This window comes from Drosophila pseudoobscura, chromosome 4, assembly GCF_009870125.1.
Source record: "Drosophila pseudoobscura strain MV-25-SWS-2005 chromosome 4, UCI_Dpse_MV25, whole genome shotgun sequence".
NCBI classification, from domain to species: domain Eukaryota; kingdom Metazoa; phylum Arthropoda; class Insecta; order Diptera; family Drosophilidae; genus Drosophila; species Drosophila pseudoobscura.
In genome coordinates, this window is record NC_046681.1 from 24,016,635 (window position 1) to 24,040,739 (window position 24,105).

The window sequence follows — 24,105 nt, forward strand, 5'->3', positions numbered from 1 at the left end:
GCCACTGGCACTGGCACTGCCACTGCAGCTGCAGCCCAGAGTGCAGTGCAGGAAGCCCAGAGTGTGTTTGTTACCCATCGTTTGGCTGAGGAGGAGACAGCGATGAAGATGCCACACAAATTTTGCTACCAAAACAATTTGCAATTGCTGCTGCTGCTGCTGGTGATGCCGATGCCGATGCGGCCGCAATTCGGTTGGCATGGCACACAATTTCCATCTCCATCTGTGCCACAGCCGAGGTTGCATAACATGTTGCAGTTGCCACCACACAATCTATCTTTCAACGGCAGCAAACCGGGGGGCGGGGTCGGGGGCGGGTGTTCGTGTGTGTGTGCGAGGGTGTTGTGAGGCACATTGTGAATTTTTCCCATTAACTTGTTGGGTCAATCTCTCCTCCGGTGTTGCCCCAAAATGCATCGAATAATTATCTGTTTGCTCTACAGGTTCGAACACTTTTGGGGTCATTGAACAGCTCTCTGCCTGAGTCACCAGCAGCTGGCGACGGGGGTTTCTGTCAACATTTTCTTTATGGCCAATAGTTGAGGTAAAATGCCGGCCCAAAAATTGCCATTAAAGCCAGATACAAATCTTTTGCTCTTCTCGGAGGAAATAAACTCCGAGGTTTTATAATCTATCGTTAAAAATCTAAAGCAAAGTTTGTGCCCAAGAAATTGAGTAATAAAAAAAAAGGGAAATTGTCTTAGACAGGAAATGTTTGAAAGTGAAAACTATCACGGATTTGATGGCAAATAAAAAAATAATGAGCTGACGGAAATTGCCCTGTGATGAGAGCTTAGATGCAAATTTGTTCTCAAATGGAAAACTGATTGAACAGCTTTTCAAAGCGAATTACTTTCTAAGATTTCCAAGAGTTTCGTATTTTTTATTTTTATTTACATAAAATATTTGCCCATGTTTTAGTCTTTTAATTAAATTCGTAAAGTTTTCCTCTAGTCTGCTCAATATTCGCATTTATGCATAAATCAACAGAAAATATTCCAAACTATATTTAATTGATATTCCACAAAATAAAAGCCCTTTCAGAGACCACTCTTTCTCTCACTTTTTCTGAGCTATTCCAGTATCCTTTTTGTGTCGGTTAAATAAAGTTTTCTTGCATGGCCTGAGAATAACAAGATTTTGGGGCCCCATTTTGGGAGTGTGTGTGCACACTTTTAGTCAGAAAATTCGAGTTCAATGGTCGTCGCCTTTCGCTTTGTATTTCTGTATCTTTTTTTGGGGGGGGCCTGCAGACCTGCAGACGAGACAAGAGTTTGTCAATATTTTTTTGATGGCGTGCATAGACTTTTAATTGAATTTTGTTGTTCTTTTGATGGAGACTCGGGTTAGCTGCCCCCTTTGGGCGTGGCCTGCCACAATTTGGAATTCAGCAAAGAAACGAAACGAAACGAAACGAAGAAACAGATTGCAATACACGATTAAGTCTCAGACGGCATGGGTTTTTTCTTGTTGGGTGAAAACTACATTTGATACGTTCCAATTACTAAATTATGCAGTTAGGAGCTCTTTCCAGCTCTTTCCAGCTCTTTCGATGCGAAAATCATTCAGCTGGAAGACTGCACACACTCTGGGACCAGAGAAACGGAGCCACCAAGCACCCAAGATTAAAGAAATCTCTGCCGTTTCTACTCTACTCTCGGCTAACCAAACAACAACAAAGATAAAACCAAATAATGGTTAAGGTTGAGTGAATTAGGGGGATACACACTCGTACATACATATATGTACAGAGAGACACAAAGAGAGATACAGTAAATGAAGAAAATTAAAATCTTGGCAGCGCTATAGCTAAGAAAAAGAAAATTGTCGCTAATTAGAAAAGGGAATTTTGCAATTTAAAGAAAACCCAAAATGAAGACATTTGCTGTGGCACCGAAAAAAAGCCATCTGTTGGGCATAGAGGGAATAGGGAATAATAGAATGAAAGCAAAGAAGAACGAACAAATTTTAAGAAGGAAACTTTCAACTTTAAAGCGTGGGCTATTAGCTTGGGAAGTCCATCATTCATGATGCGCATCTTGGAAGTCCAGCGGAAGTCCATTTAAGGCAACAGTTCCCCTAGGAACTTCCCTTGGAGAGGCAGAGAAACTTCTAAGACTTCTAAGGTCTTCCATAAAGGTTTTCAGCAGGAATACGAATTCGAATTCCCTGCCGGACTGAGGAAGATCTTTCCTTCCATATAGAGAGTGCTGGCACCATGGATTGGATAGACGAGAGGGGATACGGGGCGACTGGGGATTTCACCTACAACTAAAGATTAAGGCACGCTGCTAATCCTAATCCTTGTTTTTCTGGGTCCGTTCCTATCATGTTTTCTTCACCAAAAAATATAACTTAAAATCTATTATTTCTGCCTGCTCCTTGGGGCATCAGAGATTTGGAAACCAGTGGCCAAATCTTCACCCCAATATTCCACCCAGAATCAAATAAATGGCCTGAGACTTCCGAGTGAAAACGATGACTCTATTAGCTTTTGTGGCACGTCTTTCAGCACCTGCTGCTTGAAGAAATAATCAAACAATTTGGCTAATAAAGTTATTGCTGTTCTGTTTGTTTGTCTCTCCTTTGGGCTCCACTCCCATAACGTATATATCCCGCCCCTTTCGAGATTTATGCCCGTGACTTTTGGGTTAAATTGGCTCAACCATCAGTTATATTTATGGAAGCTTGTCTCAGTTTTGTTATCTGTTCTGTGTATGGGCCTCATAAATCCTAATAATGGCTTTCCTTCGTTCCCAATAAAATTAGGAATCTTTTGGAATTTCCATATTCTCTCTCTCTCTCTGTGTGGCCCCAAAAACGCAATCAATGCCATCAAATGGCTCTGAACTCGTTTCAAACCATTTAATTTATCTCTAGCTCTATTTTTGGCTTAAAACATTGAACTCAAGCATTGAACCCCCTGCTCGTTGATGGCCAAAAATGTAAAACTTGCACAAAAACAGACGACATTTAAGGCAACCTGTTGCTCTGGTTCGAAATCAACTCGACTCGAAGTTGTAGCTGTTGATATTTTATAGTTTTCTTGCCTCCAAATTAATCTCAATCAATCAATGAGAATTTGATGAACCGATTGAGACTGGACTGGTGGCATATTTGAGGTCTTGCCATTGACATTTCGAGTGCGCAAAGAGAATCATCTTTCAATTGACGTCAGCCAAATGGCGTACTCTCCAGAGCATGTCTATATATAGATTTGATGGGACTGCAGGGGGCGTTGATGCCGCCCCCCAAAGGGCAAATAAATTTGCAAATGGAGAGGGATCTTCGCTTTACTTTTGGGAGCACTCATAAATCTATTCAAGTCGCCCAATTTAATACTGATTTACGAGTACGCCTAATTAGAAGTGGAAGTGGCAGTGGGAGTCTGTGAGCCAATATTGATTTTGGACGCTAAGCCGCTCTCGTGTGTGCATTCGGTTGGGCCAATCAGTGGCCGCAGCATCCAGTGGCAGCCACTTCAAACAATGAAACTAATTAAGCTGCTCTTGGCGGAGGTGCCTCACGCAACAGACCAGCCCAGCCCAGCACAGCCCAGACCAGCCATCATCATTATCATCATCGTCACCGAATATCGCCGAAAATTTGATAAGTTTCCTCCCACAATGCATTCACGGTCTCTTCCTTGGGCCTTCCATTGTGTTTACGCTGCGTATACGCAATCCGATTTGCTTTTGCCTGAGTTTTGGCCATAGAACAGTCGTCCGGAAATGGCAATGTCATGGGCATCGGCATCGGCATCCTTCAGGGGCCAGCCAGGCGATGTTTGAGGCTGTGAAAGTTCAAACTGGTTTGAATTGGTAATTGTGTGCAGATTTTCATGAAATTGACTGCAAATCGAAGGGAGAAGCATGTGAAATTGATCGCTTAATCATTGTCCAAGACTAATCGAGTTTAAATGGAAACATTCAACATCAGGACTTCACAGAGAAATTGAGGAGCAAAGAAAACAATAAATCAGCACAAAAGTTTTATGAAATTGAAATCAAATTTCATTGAATTGAAAAATTCTATTTGCTAGTTCTATTCTCTATTGTAGTAGCAGCGAGTAGCGAGTTTCAGTAGAAAGTTGTAACGAGTAGCGAGTGACTAGTAACGAGTAACTAGTAACGAGTAGCGAGTATATTTTTAGTTACAATTTCATAGCAACCCATAGTAACCACAGCGTTCTGTACTCTCTTCTTCGAACATTCTGAAGTGACATGCGAGTAGTAGCTATAGCAAGCAGTAGCGAGTAGTAGCAAGTAACGAGTAGCGATTATCTTATAGCTTGGATCTCATAGTAACCATAGCATTCTGATCTTCATTCTCCTCACATCCAAATAGTCCAATGAACTAGACTCTTGTCAAACGACTTTATTACGCCACACTAGGAAAGGCTTCCAGGCTTCCTTCTTACCCTCCAACAACACAGAATCCAACTCAATCAATAAAAATAAAACCCAACAGGCATCTGCTGCCCCAGAGGACGAGGGAGGGAATTCCTTCAGCCTAATTTGAAGGCACTTTGCCACGGTTGACTGACCGAATGCCAACTACTGTCCATCCGAATTGACAAATGATTCTTTTCAGCTTGCTAAACACTGACCCAATTCCCGGCAGATTGCTATACGCTATACGTTATCCCAAGTTGATTATTAATTGCTCTTTTGCATTGAATCTATTTGTCATGAGTGGAGGCCGTGGGGGGGCAGGGGGCCCTTCTAACTCTGATTTATGTGTGGCAGCAGCGTATTGAAAGCGATTTCTTTGGCTGACTTTGGCACTTTCTGTTGAATGCTGCGTATGCGTGATTTTAATTTTAAGTGAACCATTCTTTCGCCTCGCTATTGTGCTCTTTCGTGGCCTGGCCCTCTCTCTCGTTTGGCATTCCCTTTCCATTTCGTCGGGGTCGGGGTTGAACGTGGCGTCGTTCGTGGGACGTGCTGCCTTTTAGCGACAATTTTAAACGCATTTTCAACACTTACCACGGTCCTTGTCCTCTTCGCTTTTTCTTTCTTTGTAAGCCCTTTTTTTTGTGGAACAGATTCATTTGATATGCAAGATTGCACTTGACAGCTTTTGCCATTTAAAATATATTTCAGAGGTGCTTGCATTGATAAATTATTTAGAATGTTCCCAAATATAGACTCTGTCTCTGTGTCCTTTTTCTCTGTTTCAATAGACTGGAGTCCTCCTACAAAGAAGTTGTGTGTCTGGGGAAGTGGGGGATTGAATGGTTTTGTCTCAAGGTTACATTGATGTCTGTCTGCTTGGAGGCATTGCGGGGTATTGATGTCCTTTTTTGTGTCTGTCTCTGTGTTTCTTTTTCGATAGAACCCAGACACATTGTCATAAATTCTTTCAAGGCTGTTAGGTCAGATTTTTGTAGCGATACGTTTGCTCAAACAGGCTACGTTATATATTATTACTTTCAAAATTTCAATGCCAAAAAATACTTAATTTTGTGGAGAGCAATGCCAATCCATGGAATCATGGACTCAGTTCAAAAAGAGCCTTCCAGAAGCCCTTGTTGCTGCTTCTTTATGAGTATTTATCGACACTTACGAGCCAAGAAACAATAAAGACACTGAACAGACAGATTTGTGGATCCACAAATGGACTTGGCCAGGCCTAAAATCGTTTGGTTAACCACAAGAGTCCTGGCTGCCGCCCTTTAAAGATTCTGGTGTGCCTGTGCCCTAAAAGGTTTTCCGTGTTATTTACAAGTACAAAACCCTCGGATGAATCTCGGACATTGTTGAAACTGGGTCGGTGCCGGGGCCGGGGGTTCCTGGTAACATTTGCAGTTTATAGATTAATAATCTTAAAGCCAGCACGAAAGCAGTTGGAAATGGTTTCGTTTTAGTTGCTGGTCGGGTTCTGTGCCATCCTGTTTCTGTTATTTTGTGTTGTATTGTGCCTGCGGGAGAACTTTGGCAAAAACTTGGCCATAAACCTGCACGAAACCCCCAACCCAAGCAATTTTATCCCTTCCCCGACCATATCCACCATGTCCCGAGCACAATTGCTCTCAGCTGAGTTGAGTTATTGCCCCGAACGGGGCGTCAACGCGCTCCGGACGTCGCCAATGTAGCGCAGATTAAAGAAATAAATTAAAACACTTGTCTCCCTTTTCTCGGGGCTTCGTGTGCTTTTAGGTGGAAAATCGTGCACTGCGGTTACGTGAGGTGGCAACGGCCATGCAGCAGCAGTTCCAGGACGACTCCTCGTCGGTGGCGGCAGCAGCGGCGGCGGCGGCGGCAGGAGCATCCACAGTCCGGCTCTGGGCACCGGCCGGAGGCGGGGTGGGAGTGGGAGGAATCGGTGGCAGTGGGGCCGATGATCCCGGCGGCAATGTCATTCTAATCGGTTCGGTTAAGGACTTTGAGCGCAATGCGGTCCATGGCCTGAAATTGAATGGAATTGTGGCGCTGGAAGAGACGTCGCAGGTGAGGATTTTGCACACAGACTGTGGTTTCAGGCCCCTGATTACCATCCCTCGAGTCTTTCTATAGCCTGGAATTTCCCAATTATCTTTTCATAGGCTCACAGCGGTGGCATGGGTGGCCGGCTGCCAATGGCCCCCAGCGGCCGTGCAGGCACTACCGAGGTGGAGTACTTCGACGAGGCGGGCTACATCAGAGCGGGGGCATTGCGCAGCGGGGAAGATCCCTACATTAGGAATCGTTTCAATCAAGAGGCCAGCGATGCACTGCCCAGTAATCGAGAGATACCCGACACAAGGAATCCCATGTAAGAAGGAGATTTTGGGAGACTAGAGACGAATTAATTCATGGGGAATACTTTAACCGACTTTTACCAGGTGTCGCACTAAGAAGTACCGCGAGGATCTGCCCGAGACCAGTGTCATCATCACCTTCCACAACGAGGCCAGGTCCACGCTATTGAGAACCATTGTCAGTGTTCTCAATCGCAGTCCCGAGCACCTGATACGAGAAATCGTACTGGTAGATGACTTCAGTGATCATCGTAAGTAGATATAGCCACTGGTAGATGTCCTTCAGGAGACTCATTTCGTTCCACCCTCAGCCGAAGACGGCCTGGAGTTGGCCAAGATCGACAAGGTCCGCATCATACGGAACGACAAGCGTGAAGGCCTGGTCCGGTCCCGGGTTAAGGGCGCCGATGCCGCCGTCAGCAGCGTCCTCACCTTCCTCGACAGCCACGTGGAGTGCAATGAGAAGTGGCTGGAGCCGCTGCTCGAGCGGGTTCGGGAGGATCCGTCGCGGGTGGTTTGTCCCGTCATCGATGTGATCAGCATGGACAACTTCCAGTATATCGGTGCCTCGGCCGATTTGCGCGGCGGCTTCGACTGGAATCTGATCTTCAAGTGGGAGTACCTCAGTCCAGCCGAGCGTTCGGTCCGCCACAACGATCCCACCACGGCCATCAGGACCCCGATGATAGCGGGAGGCCTGTTCGTTATCGACAAGGCGTACTTCAATAAGCTGGGCAAATACGACATGAAAATGGATGTGTGGGGCGGTGAGAATTTGGAAATCTCGTTCCGTGTCTGGCAGTGCGGCGGCAGTTTGGAAATCATCCCCTGCAGTCGGGTGGGTCACGTCTTCCGTAAACGGCATCCCTACACCTTCCCGGGGGGCAGCGGCAATGTGTTTGCCCGGAATACGCGACGTGCCGCGGAGGTCTGGATGGATGACTACAAACAGCATTACTACAATGCCGTGCCCCTGGCCAAAAACATTCCGTTCGGCAAGTAAGTACAGCCCGGAACACCAGGGGAATGCCAGGAGGGGGGAGAACATAAACAGCAGCTAACTTATTTATTTCAAATTGTTTTCCCCTCCTCTCTCTCTGCTCTCCGCCACCCTGTGTCTGCTGCAGCATTGACGACCGTCTGGCTTTGAAGGAGAAATTGCATTGTAAGCCATTCAAATGGTATCTGGAGAATGTGTATCCCGACCTGCAGGCCCCCGACCCACAGGAGGTTGGCCAATTCCGACAGGATAGCACCGAATGCTTGGATACAATGGGCCACCTAATCGATGGCACTGTGGGTGAGTAATACCTTGTGATTGGTAGTCACAGCAATCCATCAGCCTTGGGATATCGTTGGGAGGCTAAAAAGAGTGCGCTGCGGAAACCTGAAGGTGCACTTTCCCTTGAAATTGTCCTACAAGCAGTCTATTGGCAAAACCTGAAGTTCTGGAGCAAGCGGTGCACGCCTAAACCTGAAGGTTTGGTTCAATTTCCTTCCAAGGGAAAGCAGTGCGCTGCTGAAACCTGCAGGTTTCGTTCTTTTCCCCTTCAAAAGGAAGAGGTCAAACAGTGCGTTTCCAAGGGAAAGAATTAAACCGCTTAAGCCTGAAGGTTTGGTTCAAGCAGTAAACCGCTAAAACCTGAAGGCTTGGTTAATTTTCCCTATACAAAGAAGGGATCAAGCAGTACACAGGTGAAACCTGAAGGTTTGGTTCGTTTCCCTTCACAAGGAGGTGATCAAGCAGTACACCACAGAAACCTGAAGGTTTGGTTCAAGCAGTAAAATACTAAAACCTGACGGTTTAGTACATTTCCCCTTCACAAGGAAGTGATCCAGCAGTGCGCTGCTGAAACCTGAAATTTTGGCTCGTTTCCCTTCACACAGAAACCTGAAGGCTTGGTTTAAGCAATAAACCGCTAAAAACATAAAGGTTTGGTTAATTTTCCCTTGAAATTGTCCTTCAACCAGTTCGTTTATTGACTAAACCTCCAGCTTTAGCTCGCAATGGCATTTGTCTGCCTATAAGTACGTATGTATAAGTTCTTCAACCACTTTTTTGCACCAGGAATCTTCCCCTGCCACAACACGGGCGGCAACCAGGAATGGGCATACTCGAAGCGCGGCGAAATCAAGCACGACGATCTCTGCCTGACACTCGTGCAGTTCGCCCGCGGCTCCCAGGTGGTGCTGAAGGCCTGCGATGAGTCGGAGAATCAGCGCTGGATCATGCGGGAGGGCGGCCTGGTGCGACACCACAAGATCAACGTGTGCCTGGACTCGCGGGATCAGACGGCACAGGGCGTGAGTGCGCAGCACTGCAACTCCGCCCTCGCCACGCAGCGCTGGTCGTTCGGCAAGTACGCGTGAGAGAGACGCCTCACGGACTAGGCTGGATAAAGAGACAGATAGAGCGGGACACAGTGATATTTGTGCAAGTGGACGGAAGGAGGAGGAGGAGGAGGAGGAGGAGAAGGAAGCCTAACCTAACTCTATGTGGATTGCATGTGGATTGTATGTGTACTGTATGTATTCGTAATGTTTTACCTTACCAATGTTGATTTGTTGCTGAACATAAAACACACTCTCACACACCCGATTATATTACCATATATAGTGCATACTTGTAAACGATAAGTTCAACTTTAGTTAAAGAGGGTTCACGAATCGTTCAGACACCATTTCCTCTGGGGGTTAAACTTACATCAAACGAAAATATGAAATGCATACAAAAAATGTACTTAGACTGATTAATTTTTTGTATATGTATACAAAATATATATAAAACAAAGAAAATGGGAAATAATACTACCCATAAAAGCGTAAAACTTTGGCAGCTGCTTGACAAAAACAAAAGAAAGAAGCATAAGCTATAAATTAATTTTTGCATTCCAACGGCACACATTCATTCGAGTCAATTAAGGATATAAATTTGTCACAAATCAAACAGAAAAATAGCCTAGCATACGATTCAGATCTTCACACACACACACACACATGCTCAGAGTCTTCTCAACTTTGTACTTAACACAAACAAAAAGCAAAAACAAACAAACATGAAATGTTATCATTAGTTTTAGTTGTACTTCTAAGTGGAAAAAAATCATTTGAAATCATTGAAACCTATGTGAAATATGTATGTATATATAATGAAAAGGAAAATATTATTTAAATGTTTATCAAACGCCAAATAAATTGAACATTTTTCGATTCTATATTGTACGCAAATCGAAAAGAATTGAATTGAATGTCTCTTTGTTATTATTTCAAATGCATAACTAATTTCCAGTAATCAAAGGAAAACATATGTACACGACATCAACTAAATTTTGTATGTGAAAAAGTATATATTTTTTGTATTATTTTCACACAGTTTTTAGGTTCGTTTGTATGACAGGAAAAGCGTGAATGATTTAAGAAAAAAAACAAGAAGAAAAACAAAACCAAATATTGTACATTTGTTTGTGGGGTGTGTACTGTGCGTATACCCAATAAAAAATTATAATTAAAAACATTTTTAATTTGAATCAACCAGAAAAAAAAAACAAAAACAAGAAACGCAAAAAATTCCAAATAAAAAGAAAATGTGCAAATGGCTTTATTTCATTTTACTGGGAGTGGCCCCATGGCGTGTTCTTAATATGATTGCTGTGAGGAGGCAGGAGGCAGGAGGCAGGAGGCACAGCTGCCATCAAATCTGGCTAAGTACTTTGACTCCTATGTAAGATACGAGTATGTAGGTTAAACGACTTAACTTTCAACTCCGAAATGCATGACATGGCAAACAAACGAAACGACTGAAGAGCCAGATGAAAACTTGGCACATTACGCATACGACACGTCTACCCCCACACGAAACGAAACCCAAGGAAAGGAAATGAAAGGAACGAAGTTTGTGTACGTTGCGCTAATTTTGTCTTGCTCGTACTTAAAAAAGGCACGAAAATGCTGGAGTGCTGGAAATGTAACACATTGTAAAACAGGCCCAAGGCAGCTTCAAAATGTTTTCCTCATTTCGGGAATTTTAGAGAGGCTCCATTTTGAAGGGGGCTCCAGCACAAGCATGGATGCGCACCATTAAGAATAACATAAAATAAAGTGTCCTACTCTTCAGTTTATGCCTTAAAGAGAGGGAAAGAAGAGCGGAGAAATTTCTAATGGATTTGCTACTAGAAAGAAATACATTCTTCAAAAATTGAGCTAACAAAATGCATCATCATACATTTTTTGTGCTTGCAGTATTCAAATTCTTGGGCAACCAAAACGGTTAGGGAATGCAAAATATACATAAATATATTGGAGAATATTAAGCAGTCATGGAATATAAATCGCATGGATTTTTCATCAGCTGAATAAGCGGAAGGATACTGTCCTTCGCTGTGCGGTTTCTTTACCGCAAAAATGTGTTTGACAGATTTGCAACCCAAGAGATGCGCCCAAGGAAAGACAGTTAATAAGAATAAAGGGAAACTGTCCTTGATGCAAGAAAAATCTGACGGAATTTCTCTTGCACTCAGTCAAAATGTTAAGTTCAAAGAATACAGGAGCATATTCCAGGCAGATGGAGCCAACAACAGCTCGTTAACCAGGACAACCCCCCGGGCTGTACGCTTCCTTGCCCGAAGGATATCATAGAAATGCAGCGCAAAAAGTACGCACAACGACGCAGCCGGAAGACAAACCGATTTCCGTGCCAGAAGCCCCAGAACGGAAGCTGAACTCGACACCCGGGGACTCAGGTGCGGGTGGGGTGGGGAGGGAGTAGGTGCCTTCCTGGTAAGCGGCGGAGCCAGCAGCTAGTGCAGGCGACAAGGTTAGCCCCCAACAAGTCAGGGAAATCGTTTATGCGGCTCCCTATCAGCCCACGTTCCCTTCCTCATATGTACGATACGAGTACAGCGGAAAATTGTTGAGGCGGGTCTGGTCTTTATTTGTGTGTGTGTGTGTCTGTGTGCTTGTGTGGGTAGACAGGTGAATAACAGTTTTTCCCTCATTCTGCCTGCCTTCTTATTTAAGACAGCGTGTGTCAGGCATACGTGAAAAGCCAACCAACAGCTCCGCTCCGCTCCGGACCTGACCCGGCCTGAACCGACTTGGCTTTGGCAAACATTTTGCAGCTTCCTTTTTGCGCCTGTATTCGCTTTCTTTTGCCCTAACCGAGCAGATGCTATCGGCATTTTTTCCGCTTCCGCAGTTTTATCACGGGGCATCAACTTTTCTCTCCCCCCTCCAGTATTTATACCCTCCCCCCAGGCAATATATGGATAGATGGTATGGTTGGGGTATACAGGACTGCTGTATGGGGGCGATTCAAAGACTGATTGACAGTTCTCTTAATTACTTTAGTAAGCGAATTTCCTGTCTTTAATTACTACACCAGTGGCTCATTTCTTTCGATAAACGATAATTTTTTTTACCATTTTATTTGTTGGACCTGTTAAAAATACTCTTAATTAACTGTGAATAAAAAATCTAGCTCTTAAATTAGTAGTAATTTATTACTATTCCCTCTCCCCTCTTAAGATGTCACATAGTTCCCTCCCCTACTAATTTCTTATTTATTCTGTTGGGCAGTTTTCCGAACAGTTTCCCAACCTCAGTTCCTGGTTTGTAACCAGTTTAATTACCACTTTCCTGTTAGTTCGCCTCGTGTCTCCGCAGTTCCGTTGTCTGATGGGTGCCTCCGTCAGTCGAGAGCTATCTCCTGGAGTGGCAGCCACTGCCACTTACACTTACACGCATGTCCTTCTGCCGGGCGAGAGTCTGTGTGCTCGCTTCGTAACGTAGTCTGTCTTACGTCATTGTCGGTTTACGTGGCGTGTTAATAACACATCCTCTCGCTCTGGCTCTATCTCTCGCTGTTAATCAGTTGACATTTTGCAACACAGGTTCACAGGTTTACAAGCAACAGCTTTGGGGATGTAGGTGCATGGATGGGTGGCATATTGGGTAGTTTGGGGAGGTTCTCTTCATATAATTTCTTTTTTCGTTGCCCGGCAAGTTCGTGCATTAATCATTTTGTTGGGTCTTACACTGTTTACCTCATGCACATGGCCCCGGCCTAAGTAATGGCTGCCTGTCGCTGCCAGACTGTCGCCGGAAACATAATTAACAACACGTTAGAGAGCCCAGCCAAGTGGACGCTGATGATGATGACGCCGACGATGAGATGACCGAAAATATTATTTCTTGGTATGTGAGCGACACAAAGGTGCACGAAACCCAGTGGCAAATGCTGCAAACCATAAATTTAATATTAAGGAAAAACCAATTAAATCAAAACATGAATCCTATGGCAAAAATTAACATTAAATGACAATAACAAATACTTTATTCATCCCCATTGTGTGCGGCAAAATCAATGATCGTTTGCCTAATCTTTCCTTTTCATATGGCGAACAAATGCAAATGACTTCTTTATTATTGCTGCCTGTTGTCTGCGCTGGTCTCCGGTGTTTATTCAAAGTTCGCACCAGCATCAAATGTTGCTCGCATAAGCGGATTACTTCACTCTGATTTCTTGACATTCGGGCATTGTAAGCATTTCATTTCATCAACCAAAATAAGAAAATTCAATGATGTGGCACCCAAAATTTACCCTCTCATACTTGATTTAGTCTTTGGCAGTCTTTTAGTTGGGAAAAAATTACTTCAGTAGTTGTAATCGAAAGGAATGATAAAGGAACATAGTTTTAGAACCTTTTAGGTATTCTAAAAATTCTTTAAAAATATTTTAGATTGGTAAATAAAGGCTATACTTTTTTAAAATTGTGGGATGTACAATTATTCTCAAACTGAGGCCTCAAACATTTTTGGGAATAATCTTTAGATATTCTGTAAATCCATACCAACCTCAAAGTTTTAAAAATTCTTTATAGTACTCTATCTGAACCCAAAAAACAATGTACGTCCAGATGCAAGTCCTTCAGTGTCTTGTACCTTTTTTTTACATGTGCTACATATTTATCATCAACAAGCGCATACTCCTGATCCCCCAGGGGAGCAGGGTATTAAAGACAACCTATAAATCAGCTTAAATTTACACTTTGCACAAAAGTTTGCAAAATGTCGCGGGCCAAAAAGTTGACACAGCTGTTTGTCCTGCGATTTATCCTTCGCCTCTTTGCGAGGGGTGTGTCTCCAAATTATAGGAATGATTGAATGAATGAACGAATGAATGAATTCGTGTGTGCAATCGATATCTAAATCGGCTTAGCTTAATGCTCTCCTTTATTTGGTTATTAAGTACTGTTGCCCTTCACCAATGAAATGATTACAATATGGTTCTCATTTTGCTTTTTGGAAAGGGAAATTCCCTTTTAGCAGACAATTTTTATCCGGGGGAAAACTCATTCTACAAAAATGCTGCCATGGAAACAGTATTCCTCCAATCAACAGAATTCATTAATATTTAATGGGCCCCAAATGAGTGCGTGGGCTGCAAAAGAAATATTATTTTTCACATAATTAGGTTAAGTGAGGGGCTGGAAATTGAGCGAAATACTCGATGAGCAGCGCGAATGGATGAAGGATATAATCCGTGAATTCCCGTGAATAGATAAGGGGATAAGGGGGAATAGGCTGGAAGCGTTTTGGATGCTCAAAATAATAATTAACTAATGGATCGATGGAAAATTTCTGCAGTTTATGTTGGACGCAAAATCTGTGGGCTATGAATTTATGTGAAATAGTGCTGTAGGTAGCCTGTTTGTCTAGCCTGATGCTAAGCTGTGCTACACAGTAAACACCCATAGAACTGTGCATATACATATGGGGCATTTGGTGGGAGGCCACAGAGAGTATCAGAGTCTGTAGAGTCACTGAGACTAAGCGAGTGCAGCCCAACTTTCCACCAGGAATAGCCATGCCTGAATATTCAAATACAAATAAGTAATAATGTGGTCCTGCCACTAACCATTCAGTGCATAGAAGTGCCACTCATACACGGAACATGTCGCAAACGAACTATCTGGATTAGATCCCAGAGTCTTCTCCTCTGGAGTTCAGCTACCACCGCATCATCATATCCTATACTAGTATATATGTATGTTATTCCATTTCCATCGATGATTAACTATCTTTTACCAATATATTGTGTGAGGGGGAGTATCATTCTCCCTAACACTCCATTGCCCTTCAATCGATTTGCTCTGCCTCTGTCCCTAAGTTGGATGATGCTCGATGCGCCCAGAAGCAGGCAATGCTTTCTTTTCCTGCGGCTTGAGCCAAGACACACACGATGGCAGAAGCCAAAAGTTGTTTTGACAGCAAACAAATACTCGCAACAAAGGACAAAAACAGCACAGAGCCAGTGGCAGAGCCAAAGCCTGAGCCAAGTTAGCGCCATTGTCTTGACTCATAACGAAACTTTCGCCTGGCTTTCCCACCTTTGTTTTATCTCTCTCTCAGACTTAATTGGAAAGCATGAAGACACAAACACAGAGTGAAACGTGTTGGCATTAAAACACGCACGACCAGGAATAACAAACAAACACCCGACCATGGCTGGGCTGGGCTGGGCTGGGCTGGGCTTGGGCTTGGGCTGCCAAAATGTTTGTCCTTGGGTCCTCAGCTTCCGCCCAACCAAAATTCCGCTCCGTTTCACGACACGACTCGAAGGGCTGTATACATAATTTGCGAATGTTGTTCTAAGTGGCTCCTCGACAGCTATTTATGGTGGGAGTCGGGCAGATATATAGTGGCATTTAATATTTTGCCCTATTTGCCCATACATTATCTTGTCTTGGCGGAGTGCGTGTGCATAAATAATGGCAGCCATAAAAATTAGTACTGCATGTCGGATAGAATGTGCGCAACAGGAGAGCCCAAGGAAGCTTAAATCACACTTATTTTAGAGCAAATGAAAGCAAATATTGATGCAGGTTGAAAGCAAACTGAAAATTGTGCAGCTTAATTACTTGGCATTCCACATCCTTCAATTGAACCCGAAGCAATCGTAAGGCAAAGGCCCGTCTCGATTGAAAATTTGCACAACTAATTAGCTGCTGGGAAGAGTAAACACTTGAGTAAATCCCCAGCCATTTCAGCAGAATCTGCAACAATTTCAAATTGTTTGATTGTATGCAAATAAACCGCCAGCCGCAATTGCGAGCCAGCAAATACAAGACGCCAGACGAGGGCAAGGAGCGCCAGCAGAGGCGACACCTGAGCCCCAATTACGAAACTAATTAATTGAAAGCAAAGAGGCGTGAACTGGCAGACAGCCCGAAAGATGGACGCTTGGATGGACACTCAAGTGCCCCATAAAGTGGTCCCATCAATCCGGGGCAATCAACATCAAAATTCAAAACCTTCACCGACCACCGACCACCGAACACCGAACACTCCATCCACTCCGTCGCCAAATCAATGTCCGGCCCAGGCACATCCAAAAGTTATGGCGTGCATAAAAGTCAACGTCAATGATAAATGAAGCCCCAGCCAGCATTTGCATACGGATGCATACATAATGGCCAAGACGAAAGCTGCAGAAGAAGCTGAATCCGACTCTCAAGACCATGGATGGTGGGGGGGATAGTACAAGTGGAGTTCAAGTACTCCAGAGGGATGATAGGAGTACTCTCCCTTTGGCTTTTCGGGTAGAGTTTTCAAAGATGCGGAAAGAAGAATACGTATTCCATTCGCAAAGCGACATGAATAAGCCACCGGACGAAAGGATAACAATGTCAGTGACACATGAGCAGCGAAAGGAGACCAAAAAGGAAGCAACGGAAAAGGGAAATGGCAAAATAAGATGTCGCTAGGTGTCGACAATATGATGCGAATTTGATACTCTTCGAGCGAAAATTGCTTCGAAAAGGGAGCATGCCTTGTGAGTTTCTTCCCTAAGGATATGAATAAACAGTCTCACATTTTCCAATCATAGCGAACCATGTGAAACACGTCTAGACTAGAGAATTCACATTAATCTCAAAACTTATTTCCAAAGATCTGCAATCAGAATGTGTCTTTCAAGTGAGTACGATAAAATATGTACCTGGTGTTTTGCTGTATGGAACATAATCCTTGGCCTAACGTGGAGCATTCTGGGCTATCTCGCTGTAATCGGACATGAACGTGCGTACAAAAATTTCCATCTGCTGAGCAACTTATCGGTAACCCCATAAATATCTTTAGATGGACTACACTCTAGGTACTACGACATTGTAGTTTGTTTGTACACGGTTACGGTCTGTATTTGTGCGCCCCTACATTTGTTGTCGGGCATATTGATAATCGTTGGAGATTGGAAGGTCAGTCAGGCATGTATTTCCCTTGGCCGCAAACACTCAATCACTTTTACCCTGCAGGATAGCCAACAAACGTTCAAAGTAGGCAAAAATCTAAGCAATTTATTCCCATTCTTTTTGCTCGGGACTATCATTTTTCCAGGTGGGTGGTTCGAGTGGTTCTACGTTAATTTTGTATTCTAATTACTAATTTTTTGTGATTTCAGTTATACATTTCATTGGCCTGGGAAGGGTTTGTAGCTATTATGAAAAGCGTTGGAAGTGATTTGAATTCTGTGCATCGCTTCTGCGCTTCCAGTGTTGTGTGTTTCAGTTTCAAAGTGTTATCCAGTGCTTAAAAGAAATGCAACACATGCAAGCTTTTCCATGGCCCAGTCCTGGGGGCGGCCATCATCTTCAGCAAATCCATCAATGTCTAAGGAGGCATCCTTTTGCTCCTTCTACACGGACCGCTTAACATTACAATTTAACCTAATACTTCTATGTTTGTAATTAATTTCTTCAATTTATTTCTTTTTATAAATCTAATCTTGCTATGGATATGTTCTTGAAAGATTTGGTAAGAAAAAAGCCTGCTTAAAAGAGATGGATTTATGGTTCATAAAACTTCAAGGGTATACTAAGTTCGTGGTGTTATCTTCCTTATTTAATTTCATTTCACATACCCAATTCGATGCAGCGATGCAATCAAAAATACGCTTCAGCAACACGAATTTAATTGGCTTTCGGGTTGGGTTTCAAGGTGAAAAAAGCGCCTGACTTATATTGAGGGGATCCCCTCAATTTGTTAAAATCCTGACAATGCTTGACATTGAGAACTACCTTAACCACAGAAGGACCAGTGAGGACTGCTTCTGTTGACATCCAGTATTGATAGTAATAGTAATTTACTTTTGCAAAGAAGGCACATTACAAGCAGCTGAAAGAACAATGATAGCACTGACACTGACCCCACTAGAATCGGAGACTGCGATGGATATGCCCAGAGGAGAGACAAGTGCGTCCCCACAGATGACAGGCGAGTGAACAAGCCGTGTCAGAATAGAGGAATTAGTCCCCTAATGCCAAAGAGAAATAAGAAGAGTAACGGACATATGCCAGAGCTTGTTGGACAAGATGTCAGAGCTGATTTTGCCTGTCAAAATGAACCCTGATTTCCAAGCAGCAATGGAAAGGGCATAGGGAAATGATTCTAATTCAGATATTTCCCATTGTCTCGCAATTTGCATTCCCCTCCACTTTGTAAATGGTTTAATGAAATCAATTACCAGTTGCCTCCACCAGCAGCCACTTTGCTCTGTGGGAAAATGAAATTAGTGCGCCTCAAGGAGTCGAAGGAGACGATGAAAATGCAGAAGGAAAATCGAGTGAAAGAGAAACCGTTTACTTGTAGCAGACGACAAATTGTTGAGGACCGTTCTGCAAGGTTTTCTATGTTTTCTATGTTTCCATTGCTTTTTATTGAGTTTTTATTGCATTCGCCTTGTGTTTTTGCTTTTCTTATGGCCAAATTGAATTGGAGAAAATATTTGTGGTGGCTGACTTTGATTTAATATACCAAAGGCCATGTCTATGGATATGTGTTTGGACTGGTATTGATGTGTGTGCTCTGCTAAGCGGAAAGTAATTGAGTTTTCACAAGCTGTCTTTTATGGCCGTGTTCCCAAATTCTATATTTATCTATGCCGGATATTTTTCAGTACACTTAATTTAATTTTTTCCAGGAAATGGAGTGGATGATTGAGTTTTTTTAATACCGAAAATAATAAGGAAGTTCAATAAATTTTTTATATTTCTACGAATGTAGAAATGTCTTTCCTGACCCTCTCTGGACTAGTTAAGTTTTCATATACTTTCAGCCAATATACTTTTTATTAAAGTTCTAGTCATATCCTGCCCATTGCTTGGACATATTCAAAGATGTTAAATTGTCTATTTTTTAGCGGGCTCAAGGCATGCCGGACTGCACATCATCGTCTTCGTTGTGGCCGTACACTTAGAAAAGCCCTTGGCCGTGGCGGGTTGTGCCTTTGCTTCCGGTTTCGGTGCACACTCGTTTTTACCGGAACAACAAAGGTCGCACTGACAACGCGGCTCTTGGTAGCCAGTCTCGGGTGAACAGGGCGGACAATCGCAGGTCTTTATCGTGTCCGAGGTACAACAGGTGGGAGGCGTTGGACCCACATAGAACGGATTGAAGCGGCAGACCATTTTGAGGGGCCGGAAAGTCCAAGCAAATCAGGCAGATACAAAAATTTTGAAACTTATAATTTAGATGTTTTTTGTGATATGTCTCATTGAAGGACTTGGGGATGACATTTTTATCCAGGAAATATTCAATTGCCAGAGCTTAGGCCCATCCGGAGGAAATTCTAATTATATACTTGGCAAAACAGCCAAATTACCTTCCAAATGAGGGGCCAAAGCCAGACAAACAAATTCCGTTTGTTGGCAAATATTTGTACATTCTTTTTGCAGCTTATAAAGCCGCTGGCATAGAGAGCTTAAAGCTGATTACACAGTTTACTCAACAAATGCGGAAAATACATAACACACAACAGCAACAAAGGCGGAGAAAAACCGCACTAAAATAAACATTTAATGGCGAAACAGGCGTAAAAAATCGGAGGACCAAATGGTTCAAGTCGGTAAGCGGGAAAATAAAATAAAAACTGTACCAAAATAAGAAAGCAATAAAGCAAGGACTTAAGCCGCAATGCCGCAAGGACGGGGCCAAGGCGGAAGGAGAGGCGCAGACGGAGAAGGATATAATCGTGCAGAGGGAGGAGGGTAACACATGCTCATACGCGTCGAAAGTTTTCAATTTATACGACTTCATTAGAAGCGACGCTTGATGAGCAATAATGATAAAAGAAAAGGCTGAACGGGAAGTGAAAGAAACGGGAAAGAGGAAGACGAAGCAAGGGTGTAAGTGAAGAGCAGCCGGAAAGAAAGTACACTAGTACTCTGAAGAGTGTGTCCCTAGAAAAATACCACAAAAATGAAACGTTATGACACTTACTAAAAAGGTCTCTATGATACAGAAATAGCTATGTAAAAGAAGCCAGCCATTATAGATTTAAATGCAAATGATTTATGTTTCAAAAGCTTATCAGATTTTCAGATTTTATGTTCTAAGCTTATGTTATAGGCCGAGTTCCAGTATAATTTAGCTGTTATTCTTAAATGACTCCAATATAATACAATTTACCTCCCACAAATTATGTAATAATTTTGAATTTTAAATTTTTCAAATTATTTTCTGTTTTTTATTATTATTATTATTTTTTTTGTGGTAAATAACAGTGATCAAACCATTCCTTATTTCTTATTTAAAAACTCTATTATCTAGGACTCGTTTTTCCAGTCGTTTTTAAGCAAGCGTCATACCAGTATCAAAGGAGGAGTACACTCCGCCAAGGAGGTGAAACAGCTGGAAAATTACTCCACTCACGCACGGACACAGATAACCATTTATGAATGGGTGTCTGTCGCTCAAGTGGCCTAATGTGAGAGGGCGAAGGGAAGGGATCCGAGAGAGAGAGAGAGAGAGAGAAGGATGGATATGTGTTGGGTGTAATGAAAGTTTAAATCGTTTCTCTCCCTCGGAATACCAACGCAGTGGTCCAGAGACGGGTGGCAAGGGCTTAGGGTCATGCGGAATGAGGTTTACTTCCCCTTTGGTAGTTGGCAAATAAATTCCATTTTCATATGCATAATTCTGGGGCATTGTCCTACACTTTTTTGGCGTAATAAAGTTTATCATAATATTTTGGGGTTTTCCTTTTCCTATGTTGCGGTCTTTTTCTGCTTGTGTGAATGGAATGCATAAACAGGAGACAACTTATTGTTATGGTAAATGCCACATTTTTGACAACGAAATATGAGCTTTTTCTGGTGTACAATGGGGAAAAAAGGGCATTAGGGTGAGATAAATCATTCATTTTTTGTTAGAATTAGAGCTGGTATCATTAATAAGGGAAGTGTGGGTCATAGAAAGCAAGAAAGAACTATGGGGAGTGAGCTAACATTAGCTGTAATGGTATTATAATATAAGCTATATTGGAGTGCAAATCGTGTATACCAAAAACAATATTAGAGTAGTAACTTTTCAGATCCTGAAGCCACTTTCAAAAGCCACCCTGAAGAAATCGTGTACCATATAAATGTATGGGCGTTACTTAAGACAAATTAAAATTATAAACAGTGCCAGTTTTAAAGCTTTAAGAACTAAAGAACTATTCTTAACTCTATTTACTATTTACTCTATGTTCCATCATCTCGAAATATATTAAAGCCTACAACACATGTAAGCAACAGAAACCCCATTAATTAGAGACCATTTAATCACACCTATCGTGGTGGTGCGTACAAGTTCATTAAACGATTGAATAACTAATTTCCCTTTGTCCAACCAATAGTCATTATAGACCCGAATACAAATTCTAACATTTTGTTCAAGTGTGGCATAAACAGGTCCCTAAGCACGTGCCCTGAACTGCGCCTAGGAGCTAAATGAAATGGCATTCACTCCATTTAAATCAATACTGAGTAAATGAGTTGAACGCTTTTTAATCACATAATTACAGGGAAACCAACCAGAGAGAGAGAGAGAGAGAGAGAGCTGTGGGACATGACGCACGGCACAGGACACAGGACAGAGGACAGAGGACATGCAAATGAGAATTCCTCACTCGGTTGCGATTGCAATCTTCACGCATTGCCAGGGCGCACTGGGAGAATAATAAATATGAATTGGAATTAATTCGTTTTGGCAAGAGCATAGGCAAGGACAAGTGTAATTACGCAAACACACGGACATCGGACATCGGACACGCCGGACAGCCACACATTCAGGACATTCGGTCCTGGCAATGGCGTTCTGGCCACGTTGGCTCGTTGGCCCTTAATGTTTTATGCACAACTAAATACAAATGCGCTTTAATGAGCAAAACTCGGACCGACCATGCGGTTAATTTATTATGCACAACTCGGTTTCGCACACACATGGCCTATCCCCGGCCATGTGGAGGCGGATGGTTTCGGTAAAGGATCACTAATAATGCGGCATTGTCGAGGCATTAAATTGCCAATGCGTCGTCGTCTGGTGGGGCGGTGTCGGGGTGGTGCGGTATGGGGCCTATGGATACGAGTAAACCGCAGCAAGTCGACTTGAATGCATGTAACAATTACTCTCGCTTCCTCTCTCTCTCTCTCTATCTCACACCAGTGTGAGGCCCTCTCTTTCGCACTCGGCTGACAGGAGCTCTTTTCTCGCCACACTGCAGCAGAGTCATAAAATGCAGACAGCAAAAAAAAACTAACAGAAAAACTGATATTTGCAACAGCAACGACAACTACGACGACAATAACCACATGGCATAGTTTTTGGGGCATGAAGCATGTGGTATGTGGCATGTGGACTTAACCGCAAAACAAGGCCAAGCCGGAACCCATGCGGAGCATTCGAGTGCGATTTTAGGAACTAGTTCAATCGTTCATGTGCACTCGAAACTTTCGCAGGGCTGCTGCAGCAGCAGAGGTCGTGATGCATGCATGAATGAGGCCTCCCACGGAAATCCGATTAAAGTTTTTAACAATCGTTATTGATAGGATCATAGTAGGCACATGTACCTGAAGCCCATAGGAAATATTTCAAATATTTACAAATTTACAAATGTTTGATTTGAGGTTAACAATTTTCATCATTTGATGATAAATACACTTAGCACTCAAACAACACGAAATCGCAAAACAAATTTGTTACTTTTCGGGTAAATATTTAGACATGGGATACCCGGGTAGCGATTACCACATGTTTTGGGAGTTTTCATTAACGACATGGAATGGCCTCACAACTGCCTTAGACGGAAATTTGCAAGTGATATTTTTGTATATGCTCGCAGTCGGTTTCATGGAGCTAGTGAGTAAAACAATGAGCTGATTCAGACAGTGAATAATGGCGTTTACACTCTCGTTTTCAGATATACAACTATAAGCAGATTTACCTTTTGTTAACCATGGAGGATATTTCAGAGGTCTCCTGGCCCCAGACAAATTGGTTTACCCTAAGCGACAGGATGCTGCATCACTGCTGGATCGCTAGCAGCTTGGCAATGGTCGCTTTATGGAATTATCTACTATATGCCTTTCTTTGGGTGAGTACTGAAGATCACATCTGCCAAACCTTGGCACAACACCGTTTTTTTTTGTTTGTTTTCTTCCGCAGGTCAAGCCGGAGCTCCTCTATCGATGGCAGGTAATGTACGGAACCACGATTATAGCCGATGTCCTGTGCTTGGCCCGTGCTCGCTGGGCGATCCGCTTTGGCGTTGGGATCGCCTATCTGCTGCCCCTCTGGCATATCTTCTGTGTGAACAGCTTGCGGACTTACACAGAGCAGCAGGCCATCAATAACGACAGCACTTACTTCTACACAAGACTGTTCCACATTCCATCATTCCTATTGCAGTTGGTTCGCTGACTCCCGCTTTTCGATGGCTCCATTCTCCAAATTCCAACCTTCTTTGATTTTGTTAAACACCTTTTGGAAAAGTACAGAAATCAAATTGTTCAGTTTGCGTTTAAACTAAAGCTGTAGACCAAAATGGTTGCATGGTCTGTTTCCTCGTTGCACGGCCAGTTATTCGGCGGCATTCTTCAAGCCTCGTTGGAGATAGTCCAAAAAAACATATACTCGTATATATATGTGGGGCATTTACATGAGTGCCTGATGTGTGGGTGTTTTCCGTGTAAGCGCTGACTAAGCCAACTCATGCTAGTTGGGTTTCTGTGAATGGATTTACGTGGAAGGAACATGGAAGGACAACACCACATGTGCAGCTGCAACAACTTGTGTGGCCAACGTGTTGAAACTAAAAGGATTTTAAAAGCCACCAAAAGTGACGGGAAAGTTGATCTACACCAATGAGATGGGGCTATATCCAGACTACGTTATGCACCAGGGAAGACTTCCAAACAACATCAATCGTGGGTCTATCTTTTGTAGTCTAAACCTGAGCTTCTATTAAAACTACCTTCAAAGTCTTAATTCATTCATAATTTCCCTATCCTTTGTTTCGCTATGATTCTTGGTGAAGTGATTCCCCCTCA

The 24,105-nt window shown here is 43.0% G+C and overlaps 4 protein-coding genes across 6 annotated transcripts in view; 3 read left to right on the forward strand and 1 right to left on the reverse strand.

Moving 5' to 3' along the window:
- Pgant2 (polypeptide N-acetylgalactosaminyltransferase 2) overlaps positions 1 to 10,287 on the forward strand; it is a 32,461-nt gene extending 22,174 nt beyond the window's left edge. For both annotated transcript variants that reach the window (XM_015180664.2, XM_015180665.2), the window contains exons 3-8: positions 6,162 to 6,452; positions 6,548 to 6,756; positions 6,827 to 6,993; positions 7,054 to 7,741; positions 7,870 to 8,042; positions 8,811 to 10,287. In XM_015180664.2, coding sequence (XP_015036150.2) covers positions 6,162 to 6,452; positions 6,548 to 6,756; positions 6,827 to 6,993; positions 7,054 to 7,741; positions 7,870 to 8,042; positions 8,811 to 9,112 — 1,830 coding nt within the window. In that variant the 3' untranslated portion in view covers positions 9,113 to 10,287. The remainder of the gene's footprint in view (positions 1 to 6,161; positions 6,453 to 6,547; positions 6,757 to 6,826; positions 6,994 to 7,053; positions 7,742 to 7,869; positions 8,043 to 8,810) is intronic.
- Positions 10,288 to 16,625: 6,338 nt separating this feature from the next.
- LOC26532779 (uncharacterized) lies at positions 16,626 to 17,532 on the forward strand. Its single transcript, XM_015180666.2, has 4 exons — positions 16,626 to 16,819; positions 16,880 to 16,995; positions 17,053 to 17,134; positions 17,199 to 17,532. The coding sequence occupies exons 1-4, from the start codon at positions 16,705 to 16,707 to the stop codon at positions 17,255 to 17,257; spliced, it is 372 nt and encodes a 123-aa protein (XP_015036152.1). The 5' UTR covers positions 16,626 to 16,704; the 3' UTR covers positions 17,258 to 17,532.
- A 1,158-nt stretch (positions 17,533 to 18,690) lies between these two features.
- Positions 18,691 to 19,304, reverse strand: LOC6903009 (uncharacterized). Its single transcript, XM_002132695.3, has one exon. It carries the CDS (start codon positions 19,201 to 19,203, stop codon positions 18,925 to 18,927), a length of 279 nt encoding a protein of 92 aa, XP_002132731.2. The 5' UTR covers positions 19,204 to 19,304; the 3' UTR covers positions 18,691 to 18,924.
- A 3,342-nt stretch (positions 19,305 to 22,646) lies between these two features.
- On the forward strand, positions 22,647 to 23,600 carry LOC6903010 (uncharacterized). Of its 2 annotated transcripts, none has more exons than XM_015180668.2 (3): positions 22,647 to 22,873; positions 22,977 to 23,150; positions 23,222 to 23,600. In XM_015180668.2, the coding sequence occupies exons 1-3, from the start codon at positions 22,781 to 22,783 to the stop codon at positions 23,474 to 23,476; spliced, it is 522 nt and encodes a 173-aa protein (XP_015036154.2). In that variant the 5' UTR covers positions 22,647 to 22,780; the 3' UTR covers positions 23,477 to 23,600. The 2 variants fall into 2 exon arrangements, with proteins under 2 accessions (XP_015036154.2, XP_015036153.2); XM_015180667.2 differs by having other exon boundaries at positions 22,650 to 22,915.
- The last annotated feature ends 505 nt before the right edge of the window (positions 23,601 to 24,105 follow it).